This window comes from Dipodomys ordii, unplaced genomic scaffold (assembly GCF_000151885.1).
Source record: "Dipodomys ordii isolate 6190 unplaced genomic scaffold, Dord_2.0 Scaffold22, whole genome shotgun sequence".
NCBI lineage: Eukaryota > Metazoa > Chordata > Mammalia > Rodentia > Heteromyidae > Dipodomys > Dipodomys ordii.
The window spans coordinates 61846-75247 of record NW_012267238.1 but is presented as its reverse complement, the minus strand read 5'-3'; the positions used below and the strand labels follow the sequence as shown (position 1 = coordinate 75247).

The following is a 13402-nucleotide window of genomic DNA, read 5'->3' as shown; positions in this document are numbered from 1 at the left end:
CACAAATACCTCAACACCCCACAGCACAAATACCTCAACACCCCACAACACAAATACCTCAACACCCCACAACACACAAATACCTCAACACCCCACAGCACAAATACCTCAACACCCCACAACACACAAATGCCTCAACACCCCATAAGACAAATACCTCAACATCCCACAACACAAATACCTCAACACCCCACAACACACAAATACCTCAACATCCCACAGCACAAATACCTCAACACCCCACAACACACAAATGCCTCAACACCCCACAAATACCTCAACACCCCACAACACAAATACCTCAACACCCCACAACACAAATACCTCAACACCCCACAACACACAAATACCTCAACACCCCACAGCACACACCTCAGCAACACCCACAAAACACACAAATACCTCAGCAACACAACACACCAATACCTCAACACCCCACAACACATAACAACACCCCCACAACACAAATACCTCAGCACCCCAAATACCTCAGCAACACCCACAACAAACACCTCACCACCTACAACACACAAATACAACACCCCCCACAAATACCTCAACACCCCCCACAAATACTTCAACACCCTACAATACACAAATACCTCAGCACCCCATAACAAATACCTCAGCACCCCCCACAAATACCTCAGCAACACCCACACAACACACAAATACCTCAACACCCCACAATACCTCAGCACCCCCACAGCACAAATACCTCAACACCCACACAACACACAAATACCTCAACACCCCAACAGAAATACCTCAGCACCCCCCCAAAGAATACCTCAAAACCCCCCACATACAAATACCTCAACACCCCACACAACACACAAATACCTCAACACCCACAACACACAAATACCTTAGCAACACCCACAACACACATGCAACACACACTCTTGAACAGGAAGACGCAGGCCCAGGCCCTACTATCAGCAACACCAGCTGCAGGCGATGCAGGCCTGACAGATAACCGAGGTTGGCCACCAGGAAAGGGTCCGTGGCTCAAGCGGTAGAGCATTGGCCTTGAGTAGAGAGGCTCAGGGACAGAGTTCAGGCTTGTGGGCCTTGACACGAGGCTCGCGTGCCCTCTCAGGTGGGCGAGAACCGCCACCTCCCACAGGTCACGTGACACAGGTCAGTGTGCCCACATTTCACGTGGCAGGGAAGCCGCAAGGTGTACAGAACCAGCCCCAAGGACTCTGGACATGTGAGCATGAGGCAGTCAAGAAGAGGCCCCCGGGGACCTCCAGCCCCACAGCACCCGAGGAGCCAGAGGGGACAGTCTAGGGTGAGGCTGAGGGCGCCGGCAGGGCCGCTCCCTTCCCACCCAATGGCGACACCTCGTGGTCACACGGATCCCTCCATCCTGGCAGCCGAGCCTGGGGCCGCTGGGGCCTCCCACCAGTAACCCCGGCTGAGCCTGGAGGGCTGTGGAGTCTCCTGGAGCCCGTGAGACCCCCATCTCCAATATACTAACAAAATACCAGACCAGAGGTGTGGCTCAAGTGACAAGCAATGGCTAAAAACTAGAAATTGGGGCTCAAGCTCCTCGGCACAAAAGCGTAACAAAAACAGTAAAAACGAGAAGGAAGCTGTGTCCTTCCGACCACACACTCTGACTGAGGCCGATCTCCTGGGCCCCTCTCGGGGGCCATCTTGTGCCCCACCAAGATGGCACCGATGATAGGTTCACGGCCCGGCCACCCCCGCCAGGCCTGCCAAGAACACACACAGAATTTGATAGGCAATGAGTTTGTATTTTTAAATGACCAAATCTAATAAAATGAAAAACAAGTTTACTAAACAGGTCCAAAGACAACACAGGAGATAAGCTATAAAATCATAGTCTGAGGGACCCAGCCATGGCTGCGCCAGCAGACACCACACCACAGGACACGGGTGAGAAGAGGGGGCTGGACTCTGCGTCTCCTTCAAATCACACATTTTGGTTTTTCGCTTTCTTTTTAGTGTCTAGAAAGTGAAACTTGGAAGTCTGGCGGGCGCTCTGGGCGGGCTCTCGGTGGCCTGTGAAGTCTGGCGGGCGCTCTCGGTGGCCTGTGAAGTCTGGCGGGCGCTCGCGCTGGGCGGCGTGTCCGGCCTTCCGGCTCGGCCCTCACTCTTGTGCTATGCTCCTCAGCACGTATTTGACCGTGTAGGCGAAGGCTGCAAACCCTACTATAACAAACAAGTTCGCCAAGGCGCCGCCCAGGAGTCCATGGTGCCGGTTGGCCTGCGGGAGCCCCGCCAGGTTTGGGCCGGCCCCTGGTGCGCGCCCATTGAGGAGCTGGATCCCATTCTGGCCGCGGTGTGTCTCCCCATCAGGAACCACATCTGGCAAGGGGAGATTCTGGGGCCTGCTACTGAGTTCATCTTGTGCTTTCTGTTTTTGCTTAATTTCCTGGGGAGGAAGGAGGGGGAGGAAAAGACACAAGAAAGCTCAGTTGACATGAACGATGAAGTCCCTTCAGAAGCTAGAATGGAGATCTCCAACCCCCGACACCACTACCACCACCTCCACCAAGTCCTGACACACACCCCCAAAACAGGCAGAGCTCCGTAATTACCCCCTTTTATAGGTAAGGGGTAGAACAGGGTCTTTGAGCTGGGAGGAATACTGAACCAACCACCCAGGCCTGCACAGCCGTGAGCCCGTGCCCCGCCTCACGCACACAGCGCTCTCAGCTCGAGGACCTGCAGCTGACGCGGTCCCAACCACTGCTGGCCCACGGCACTGCCCCAGAGCCCACCTGGGCGGGAGCTCCATACCCCAGGGCCAGGCCCAGCACCCAACGCCACACACGCTGTCCTCAAGGCTGCCTGTGCAGCACCGGGGATCCTGGAAGAGGATCCAGTCTGCAAGAGTGTGTACCCGTAGGCCTGGCCAGTACAAATACCCCGCAGACTGTAGCTCCCACAAGGGCCTGGAGTCCTGGAAAGAATGGAATCTGAAAGCTTTCAACAGAAAGGAAGACTTTTTGCCAGGCACCGGTGGCTCACGCCTGTAATCCTAATTAGTCAGGCAGCTGAGATCTGAGGATTGCGGTTCAAAGCCAGCCCAGGCAGGAAAGGCTGTGAGACTCTTATCTCCAATAAATCACCAGAAAAACAGAAGTGGCGCTGTGGCTCAAGTGGTAGAGCGCTCACTTGAGCTGAAGAGCTGAGGGACAGCGCCCAAGCCCAGAGTTCAAGACCCACAACTGACAAAAAAAAAAAAGAAAGATAGAAAGGAAGACTTTGCCGTCTTACCTCCACAACTTCAGGAAATAATTCACAAAAGACTTTATCTTTTAAATTGAACGCTAGACTTTGTGCTGCCAGCTGTCTTTTCTATGAAGAAAGAGAAGAGAAGGGTCAGAGTGCTTTTTCTTTTTTTTGCTGCTTTTGTTTTTGTAAATCGAGACAGTGAACTGTTGAAGAGAGTAAAGGGTAACCTCCGCTTTAAGAGACTGCAGGAAAACTAAGTTTAAAAGACTGCCATCATTAAGAAAAAAGTCATATGCACAAATATGGAATTTCAAAGTGTTCCTGTGGTAAAAATTAAGTTTCAGGGAAAATTTACTACATAGTCACCCTGAGCTACAAACTAACATGTCCACTGCCCTGCAAGTCACTAATTTTATTTACACTGACGACAGGTACACGTGCCAGTCACAAGTCCACAGGTCTACTTGTTGGTAACAGCTGAGCCTTTCCAATAGGATGTTTTGGAGATCCTTTGTACCAGACCCTTTCTCTTTCCGAGGGTTTCCGAAGGACCCTTGTTTTTATCCCAGGAGGAAAGCCCTCGTTATTTACAACACATCTTAAAATATCATGATTAATCAGATCATCCAAGGGAATCTTAATTTGGCCTTCAGATACAACTTCCTGTTTAAAGACTCTAGGCTGAAGAGAAGCATTCACAGACTCTGTAGCCCCGTGCTCGACTTTGAATTCCGTCAATACCCGACCATTCACACGATGAGGCCCTGGGGTCCTGAGGAGCTGAGCGAGTATCTGAAGCAGAGAACTCTGCTGACGCCCCCCCCCCCCGTGTGGCAGGGAAGGGCACTGTCACAGCTCACAGACTCGACCAGGGGCGAAGCTGCAGCCCAAGGGATGATGACCAGCTTCTGCCTACCAGGCTGTCTGCTGTATTCTAACAGAGAATTAATTCTTCGAACAGACTGGCGGACAGGTGTACGCTGACACTTCAGAGGTGACTTCACTTTTGTTCTATTCGGCTCATTTAAAGACAGCTTATTAAACCACTGTATGTGGTCTGAAACCTTCCCGGGCTCTGTCATTTGCAAGAGTTCACAAACAGTCCCGTCACAGCTTTCTACGGGGGCACGCTGTTCAGCAGGTCCCACAGGCTTAGGCTTTGACTGGCCCAAACCCCGCACACACCCTGCTGTGAGGAAGAGGGCTGGAAGCTGCGGATTTCTTGTCCTCGCTCTCGTTCTCGCTGTCCTTCACCTCTGTTGTCTGGCCGGTCCCTGGGACCTGCTCGTGACTGGGGAGCTGTTGGCTTACATGACCTTGTGGTATATCTGAATGAAGCTCATCTGAGCTGACACTCCACGGTGGCTTCGTTTCCAAATGTTTCACTTTGATGGGGTAAGCCATCTACTTCTGAAGAATAAATTTTGTCTTTCCCATTACCGTTTCCGTGCTTTTCAGAGCGCTTTTTCATTAGCTTACAGCTGGTGTCCCGGGAAGGGGTTCAGCGTGAGTGCCACACATTTACACTATTTCAATCACCTCAGCCCCTATCCCATTCTCTGTCCCCACCCTTCCACAACACATCACACCCTCCAGCAAGCTTCACAGCTGCACATGCTCTACTTTGACAGTATTCTACCCCCTCTATCCCCCAATGGCCCAATTCTTTCCCATGGTCCCCATTCACCTCCTCTACCCCCCAAAGGCCCAATTCTTTCCCATGGTCCCATGCACCAACAGTCTATCTCCCAAACCCCATTAGATAGAAAGCTAATTCAACAGAATACTGTAGAGCAAAGCACTGCTGCTTTCCTACTGTATTAAAGCTCTTGCTCTTCACACTGTCTCATGAAGCCTTATCTTTTCATTAACAATCAAGAACATTAAACTTGATTTCTAACTAGGCGCCAGTGGCTCATGCCTGTAATCTTACTCAGGAGGCTGAGATCTGAAGATCATGGTTCAAAGCCAGCCTGGGCAGGAAAGTCTATGAGACTCTTATCTCCAATTAACCACCTGAAAACCGGGAGTGGCACTGTGGCTCAAAGTGGTAGAACACAAGCTTTGAGAAAAAGCAGCTCAGGGACAGTGCCCAAGCCCCGAGTTCAAGCCCCAAGATCAAACTCCAAGTTCAAGCCCCAGAACAGAAAAAAAAAAATGCTAGTAGTCTTGAGCAAAAAAAGTGACAGCACCCAGGCCCCAAGTTCAACCCCAAGACCAGCACACATGCACAGAAAATGTCAGATAAAATGGCCTAACAACTCACTGGGGGAGTGGCAGTGCTATATGCCCTTTTCTGTCTAGCTACATCACTTTCCTTTAGTGGCATCCAAATAAATGTTTCTCCTAACTCAGTACACTCTGGTTTTGTGTGTGTGCTGGTCCTAGGGCTTGAACTTAAGGCCTGGATGCTGTCCCTGAGCTTTTTTGCACAAGGCTATCTACCACTTTGAACCATAGCTTCACTTCCAGATTTTTTTTGTGTGTACATTTTTTATTGTAAAAATACTGTACAGAGGGGTTACAGTTACATGAGTAAGGTAATGAGTACATTTCCTATTGAGCATTGTTTTTAAAAACCCTACCATCCCTTCCCTCCCTTTCTTCCCTCCCTCCCCCCCACCGAAGTTGTAAAGTTCATTTTCAACATAGTGTTTCCTGACTGGCTGGCTTTGAACTGTGATCTTAAGATCTCAGCCTCCTAAGCAGCTAGGATTAAAGGCATGAGTCACCAGTGCCCAGCTTGGTTCTCTGGCTCTCTTTCTCTCTTTTTTTGGGGGTCCGGTCGTGGGGCCTGAACTCTGGGCCTGGGCGCTGTCCCTCAGCTCTTCAGCTCAAGGCTAGCGCTCCACCACTTGAGCCACAGTGCCACTTCCAGCTTTTTTCCTTTTGCTTATGTGGTGCTGAGGAATCGAACCCAGGGCCTCAGGCATGCAAGGTAAGCACTTTACCACTGAGCCACCTTCCCAGCCCCTCTGTCTCTCTTTTTTGAGTAGTTTACTGGAGTCTTACAGTTTCCTGCCTGGGCTGGCTTTGAACCACAATCCTCAGATCTCAGCCTCCTGAGTAGCTAGGATTACAGATGTGAGCCACCAGCGCCAGGCTTAGTGCATTCTTTAAGCGTAAGTGTGCTGGAAGTGAGTCTTGAACTCAATGCCTTGTTCTCTCTCTTGCTTTTTCACTTAAGGCTGACACCACTGCTTGAGCTATACCTCTACTAATGATTTCTGCTATTGGAGACCAACAGTCTCTAGGATTATCTACCTGGACTGGCTTCAAAGTGTGATCCTCCGATTACAGATAAAAGCCACCAGCAATTGGCTTGGTAAGTTCTTTTACCAACCCACGGCTCCAAAAGTCTACATGCTGACGGTCCTCACGGCAACCCTGGAGGAGTCCCACCCTTTTCCTATCAAGACCTTCAGCAGCACTAAGCTCAGAACTGGAAATAACTGTGGGTCTCTATCAGGGTGACTCACTCCCCGGTAAGACCCAAAAGCCTCCTCTCAGGTTAGAACACGTTGTCCTTACTGAAAGATCGGACTTACTAACATTTTTCAGCAGACCAACCTACTTCCCCTGGATAGTGCACGTCTGGCTAGGGCAACACTGGTGGGGACGGGGGGGTGGGTGGAGAAGGGGTCCTTCCCATTCGAGCAGTCACGTCCGACACGCAAGGGGAGCCTGCCACAGTCAGAGCCTCTTGTGAACTTCTCAGACGGCATCGCCTCTGCTCTGCAGGGGTCTGGTACAGACGGTGCCTGCAGGGGACTCCAGCCCTTCAATACCTCCTTGCCTCTCAGACCAGGCGCCACACATTCTACTCCAGTATTCAGCGAGGCTCCCACTGTGTCCCCACGGACTTCTCTGAAACACCCTGCCAGAACAGCAGGCAGGCAAGAAGCAATAGCTCAAGGCAGTTCAAGGTGGAGACGTGTACTGAACGAAAACCTGTTGGGAGAAACGTGGAAGCCCCACCTGAAGGACAAGAAACTCTGGGGCAGCAGGTGTGCGGATGCGCGACCTGCGGCAGCGCCCTGGCTCTGGAGCAGCAGGTGTGCAGGTGTGCGACCTGCGGCAGCGCCCTGGCTCTGGGGCAGCAGGTGTGCAGGTGTGCGACCTGCAGCAGCGCCCTGGCTCTGGGACAGCAGGTGTGCGGGTGCGCGACCTGCGGCAGCGCCCTGGCTCTGGAGCAGCAGGTGTGCGGATGCGCGACCTGCGGCAGCGCCCTGGCTCTGGAGCAGCAGGTGTGCAGGTGTGCGACCTGCAGCAGCGCCCTGGCTCTGGGGCAGCAGGTGTGCAGGTGCGCGACCTGCGGCAGCGCCCGGGCTCTGGAGCAGCAGGTGTGCAGGTGCGCGACCTGCGGCAGTGCCCGGGCTCTGGGGCAGCAGGTGTGCAGGTACGCGACCTGCGGCAGCGCCCTGGCTCTGGGGCAGCAGGTGTGCAGGTGCGCGACCTGCGGCAGCGCCCTGGCTCTGGAGCAGCAGGTGTGCAGGTGCGCGACCTGCGGCAGCGCCCTGGCTCTGGGGCAGCAGGTGTGCAGGTGTGCGACCTGCGGCAGCGCCCTGGCTCTGGGGCAGCAGGTGTGCAGGTGTGCGACCTGCGGCAGCGCCCGGGCTCTGGGGCAGCAGGTGTGCAGGTGTGCGACCTGCGGCAGCGCCCTGGCTCTGGGGCAGCAGGTGTGCAGGTGTGCGACCTGCGGCAGCGCACGGGCTCTGGAGCAGCAGGTGTGCGGATGCGCGACCTGCAGCAGCGCCCTGGCTCTGGGGCAGCAGGTGTGCAGGTACGCGACCTGCGGCAGCGCCCTGGCTCTGGGGCAGCAGGTGTGCAGGTGCGCGACCTGCGGCAGTGCCCGGGCTCTGGGGCAGCAGGTGTGCGGATGCGCGACCTGCGGCAGCGCCCTGGCTCTTCCCTGATGGCCCCCCTGTAATCCTTGCTACCAGGGTTGAGATCTGAGAATACCCACTCAAAGCCAGGCTGGACAGGCAAATCCAGGAGATCCATTTCCAATCCACCAACAAAAAGTTACAAGTGGAGCTGTGGCTCAGGTGGCAGAGTACCACCTATGAGCAAAAAAACTGAGAGCAAAAGGTCTGGAGTTCAAGCCCTAGTACTGGCAATGCACACGCATGCACACGCGCGTGCACACACACACACACACACACAGAGTAAGGAAGGGAGGGAGGAAAGAGGAAGAGATGGAAGGAGGGAGGGAGGGAGAGAAGGAGGAAGGGAAAGAAGTAAAGGGAATGGATGGAATGCAGAAGTAAAAGCCAAACTGGTAAGGTGTTCCCTTCTAGTTTGAACCATGCTCCAAAAAAAATAACCAGCAACAAAAACACAGCGAATTAGCAAAATCCCTGGTAAACCCCAAAGCCCCGTCCCCAACCCTACCAGAGCAGCACTAGTCACAGCGACACCTCCGCCCTTTTTTGAAAAAGGTAAGGCAGATGTGTCCCCCATCCCGAACCTCTCAGAATCTCCTCAAAAGAAGCCAAGGGATGTGAGGCTTAGTTAGACGGAGGGAGAGGCAGACAGTAGACCAAGGGGCTTCATTACGGGCCCCTGGAACAAAGCAGTCTCCACAAGTGACCAAGAAGAGGGGCCCTGGGGACCCTGGGCAGCCTCACCCCGAGGGGCAGCAGTCACCCCAGGAGAAAAGGAGGGCCATGGTGTCAGGAGACTCGGACCCAACTCACCGTGAAGTCCGAAGTCTCTATGCTGCCCAGAGTGGGACCCTTCTCCACCATGAAGCTCAGGAGCCCCGTGAGAATGGTGGAGACAGACCAGGCTGGGTTCCAGGTGTCTGGGTGGAAATCCGTGATGGAGAGACACAGCCTGTAAGACAAGGGCTCGTGAGCAGGAACACACCCCCCCAACACTCCAAGGGCAGCAGCCCCAGAAGCTTACCTCGTGTTGCACTTAAATCTTCCATTGGGGGTTATCATGTAAATACTAGGAGGCTTAAAAGGAAACTCTCGGGGGAAAATTAACTTTCCATGATAATAGCCACCTGCATCAAAACAGAAAGAGACACGTGGGCCTTGTAGTCATTCACAGAGTGACTGCCTGAGTCCCAATCCCCTCCTGCCCACCCTTCCAAGACCATCCGAGTGGCTCAGGCGCCTGCTCTCAGCACGGCCTGCCACCCTGCCTGTCAGTGTCTGACCACACCCCAGTGGCATGCCCTCAGCAGGCACACCGGGGTCCTCTTGAAGCTCCAGTAGGGAGGAGTCTACTATCTGTACCCTACTACCTGTGGCCATCTTACAAATACATGCTGGCTGGCTCTGAAGGCCACGAACCCCACCATGCATGTCATATACCCCAGACATACATGCCCAAGATGGAATCCTGCCAATTCCCCACCTAGCACTCTACTGAACACCTGGGCTTCCTTTGTACCCCACCCCAAGTGACGTTAACAGTAAAGGGCAGTGTGAGACAAGTGTTACTACACTACACCTAGCACACGCACACACGCACGCACACATGCATGCAGGCACACACACACACCCCTGAGGGAAGGAGGCACTACACCTAGCACACGCACGCACACACGCATGCACGCACGCCCGATGGACAGGAGGCAGTACACCTAGCACATGCACGCACACACACGCACGCACCCCTGAGGGACAGGAGGCACTACACCTAGCACATGCATGCACACGCGCGCGCACACACACACACCCCTGATGGACAGGAGGCACTACACCTAGCACACGCATGCACACGCACGCGCACACACACACACCCCTGATGGACAGGAGGCACTACACCTAGCACACGCGCACACGCATGCACGCACACACACCCCTGATGGACAGGAGGCACTAAGCACCTAACGCACGCACGCACGCACGCACCCCTGAGGGACAGGAGGCACTAAACCTAGCACACACACATACATATGATAGAAGGCACACGGCACACGCACATGCGTGTGATGGAAGGGGCATTACACCTAGCACACACGCACACACGCGTGCGCACACACACGCACACACACACCAGCAGCAGCAGCAGGGAAATGGCTGAGGTCAGCAGAAGGTGACGGAAGAGCAGGCACCCCCACCTCCCGCCCCACTGTGTGCACGAAGCACCCAGAAAAACCCGCACTGGGCAGTGCGCCTTCAGGGCACCAAGACATTCCTGACACCAGCATTTTGCCTGTAGGGGTGAAAAATGGCAAACACTGCCTTGTGCTTTAAAGAAGATGGGCCAGACTGACCCCTTTCAAGCACCAGGCAGAGGAGGGATCTACGTGACACACAACTTACTGCAAGTTAAAGGAGAAAACCAGGCAGGAAAAAGCCCTGGTAGCAACTAGGAGAGCTAAGTCCTGTGTCCTTTCTAAATCTCAGTACCCAACCCACACAAGGGCATTCATTTAGCTCAGAGACGATTCTGAGGCCTCTTATGATATTCTCCTTGGTTTTAGAAACGGAAGAATAAGGCTTCACTGTATTGTTTATTCCAACTTACATTTCCCAGCTCTAGCTGATAATAAATGCTGGTGAAACATATTTACAGTCTCCCTAAAGACTTAAGCATATCAGCCTGGCACCAGTGGCTCACACCTGTCATCCTAGCTACTCAGAGGCTGAGATCTGAGGATCATGGTTCAAAGACAGCCTGTGTAGGAAAGTCCATAAGACTTATTGCCAATTAACCACCAAAAAACCAAAGTGGTGCTATGGCTCAAAGTGGTAATATAATACCCTTGAGCAAAAAAGCTCAGGAACAGTGCCCAAGCCCTGAGCTCAAGGCCTACCCCCCCCACACATACACTTTAAACATACTAATCAAAACAAAACTATTCATAGCTACTCAGGAGGCTGAGATCTGAGGATCATAGTTCAAAGCCAGCCCAGGAAGGAAAGTCCGTGAGACTCTTATCTCCAATAAACCACCCAGAAAACTAAGTGGCGCTGTGGCTCAAGTGGCAGAGCGCTAGTCTTGAGCTGAAGAGCTGAGGGACAGTGCCCAGGCCCAGAGTTCAAGCCCCACAACTGACCAAAAACAAAACTATTCAAATAGTTCTACAATTTGAAGAAATATGTTCCAAATAAGTTCAATTTAACCACTGCATATCCAAAATAAACGTATTTTCACATGAGATGTTTAATAAGCAAGAATTCAGACTTTGTTCTACTCACCTTCATAAGGAGTCATCTCAGGGCCTCGGACAACGTAGTGCCTGAGAGAGAGAAAAGAACATTATTTAGATTTGAAGGTTGTCAACTCTCCAGAACCTGAGTCGCTTCGGGGACGTTCACAGTCAGTCAACAGCGACAGAGCAGGTGCCAGCAGTGCAGCCCCAGGCCCTCTAAGGGCTGGAGCCTCAGCGCAACAGGATCTCAAAGTCCTATTCTTAAGTTTCCACAAGCAAGGCGCACCTTCCACATGCAAGGTCAATCTCTTTGTATTAACTTCTATTGAGATTATGCAAAAGGGCTGGGAAGGTGGCTCCGTGGTAGAGCGCTTGCCTTGCATGCCTGAGGCCCTGGGTTCGATTCCTCAGCACCACATAAGCAAAAAGAAAAAAGCCAGAAGGGGTGCTGTGGCTCAAGTGGTAGAGCGTTAGGTTTGAGCTGAAGAGCTGAGGGACAGCGCCCAGGCCCAGAGTTCAGGCCTCACGACTGACCAAAGGAAAAAAAAATTATGTAAAAGTTTACACTTCACAATTCACTAAGTTATACCAGGGAGACACAGAAAAAAGGGTCATGATATCAAGGCCAACCTGGCGAGTGCTGAAGCCAGGTGCTGTTAATAAGCTCACTGCTGCAATCCTAGCTATCCAGGAGGCTGAGGAGTTTGAAGCCAACCCATACAGAAATTGGTTCATGAGACACCAATTAACCAGGAAAAAAAGGGGGGGCCAGAAATAGAGATGTGGCTTAAATGGCAGAACACTGGCCTTGAGAGAAAAAGCCAAGTGCAAGCACAGAGACCCTAGACCCCAACACACAAAGGAACTTTGTGTCTTCTGTATCACACATAGTCTAAGCAGGACACAACTGGCAGAGTGAAGCTAGTATGCTGCCCCATGGTCAGAGGTCCCTGGCAGAACCAGCAACAGGCCTCAGAAGAGCTGTCCTTGAGCATGTCCCCGGAGTCCTCCTCCCACAGAGCTCAAACTCAACCAGAACCCACAGCAAGGATACTACATACTCCCTCATACAAAGAAACAAGGCGCTGGCTCTCAGTAGAAAGGTATTTGGGTCTTACAGGTCTCAAAGAAAACAGAAGGACCCAAAGCAGGTAACACCAGCCACGACGGCAGTTACAAACACTTAGAGGCCACCTCTCATGCCACCCACCCAGACACACAGACAGCGGTTCTGGTAGTAACGGGATCACGTGAACGAGGTGCTAGCTAATGCTTTACAGGGATCCTCCGTATCCGAGAATCCGTCCCAAGACCACTATGAGATATCAAGACCTACAAATGCTCCAAGAGCAGGTGGCTCACACCTGTAATCCTAGCTACGTAGGAGTTTGAGATCAGAGGCTCACGGATCAGAGCCAGTATAGGCACAAGTGTTTGTAAGACTCATCTCCAATTAACCAACAGAAAGCTAGAAGTGGCACTGTGGCTTAAGTGGTCTGAGCAGAAAAGATAAGCAAGACCTCAGGCCCCCAAGTTCAGTGTAACAAACAGACCTACAGATGCTCAAACTCTTTATATAAAATAAAATAGTACACGAGGGCTGGGAAGGTGGCTCGGTGGCAGAGCGCTTGCCTCGCATGCATGAGGCCCTGGAGGGCTGGGAAGGCGGCTCGGTGGTAGAGCGCTTGCCTCGCATGCATGAGGCCCTGGGTTCGATTCCTCTAGCACCACATAAGCAAAAAAAAAAAAACAGAAGTGGTGCTGTGGCTCAAGTGGTAGAGCGCTCGCCTTGAGCTGAAGAGCTGAGGGACAGCACCCAGGCCCAGAGTTCAGGCCCCATGACCGACCAAAAAAAAAAAAAAATGCATGCAATTGGACCTGATTTTTTGCATAGCCATAAACATCTAACATGAGTTGTTCGTGTACAGTACGCAGCTGCCACATTGCTTGTAAACACTTGTGGGACATTAAAAAAAGAGGGGCTGGGAAGGTGGCTCAGTGGTAGAGCGCTTGCCTCGCATGCATGAGGCCCTGGGTTCGATTCCTCAGCACCACATAAGCAAAAAGAAAAAA

At 52.5% G+C, this 13402-nt stretch overlaps 1 protein-coding gene across 1 annotated transcript in view; it reads right to left on the bottom strand.

Annotated features, from left to right (window-relative positions):
* Window positions 1-1745: 1745 nt before the first annotated feature.
* Window positions 1746-13402, bottom strand: part of Ube2j2 (ubiquitin-conjugating enzyme E2, J2) — a 15064-nt gene continuing 3407 nt past the window's right edge. The window contains exons 2-6 of the mRNA XM_013014152.1: window positions 11376-11416; window positions 9124-9226; window positions 8913-9051; window positions 3256-3336; window positions 1746-2407 (exon numbers count right to left, since the gene is read on the bottom strand). Coding sequence (XP_012869606.1) covers window positions 2123-2407; window positions 3256-3336; window positions 8913-9051; window positions 9124-9226; window positions 11376-11416 — 649 coding nt within the window. The 3' untranslated portion in view covers window positions 1746-2122. The remainder of the gene's footprint in view (window positions 2408-3255; window positions 3337-8912; window positions 9052-9123; window positions 9227-11375; window positions 11417-13402) is intronic.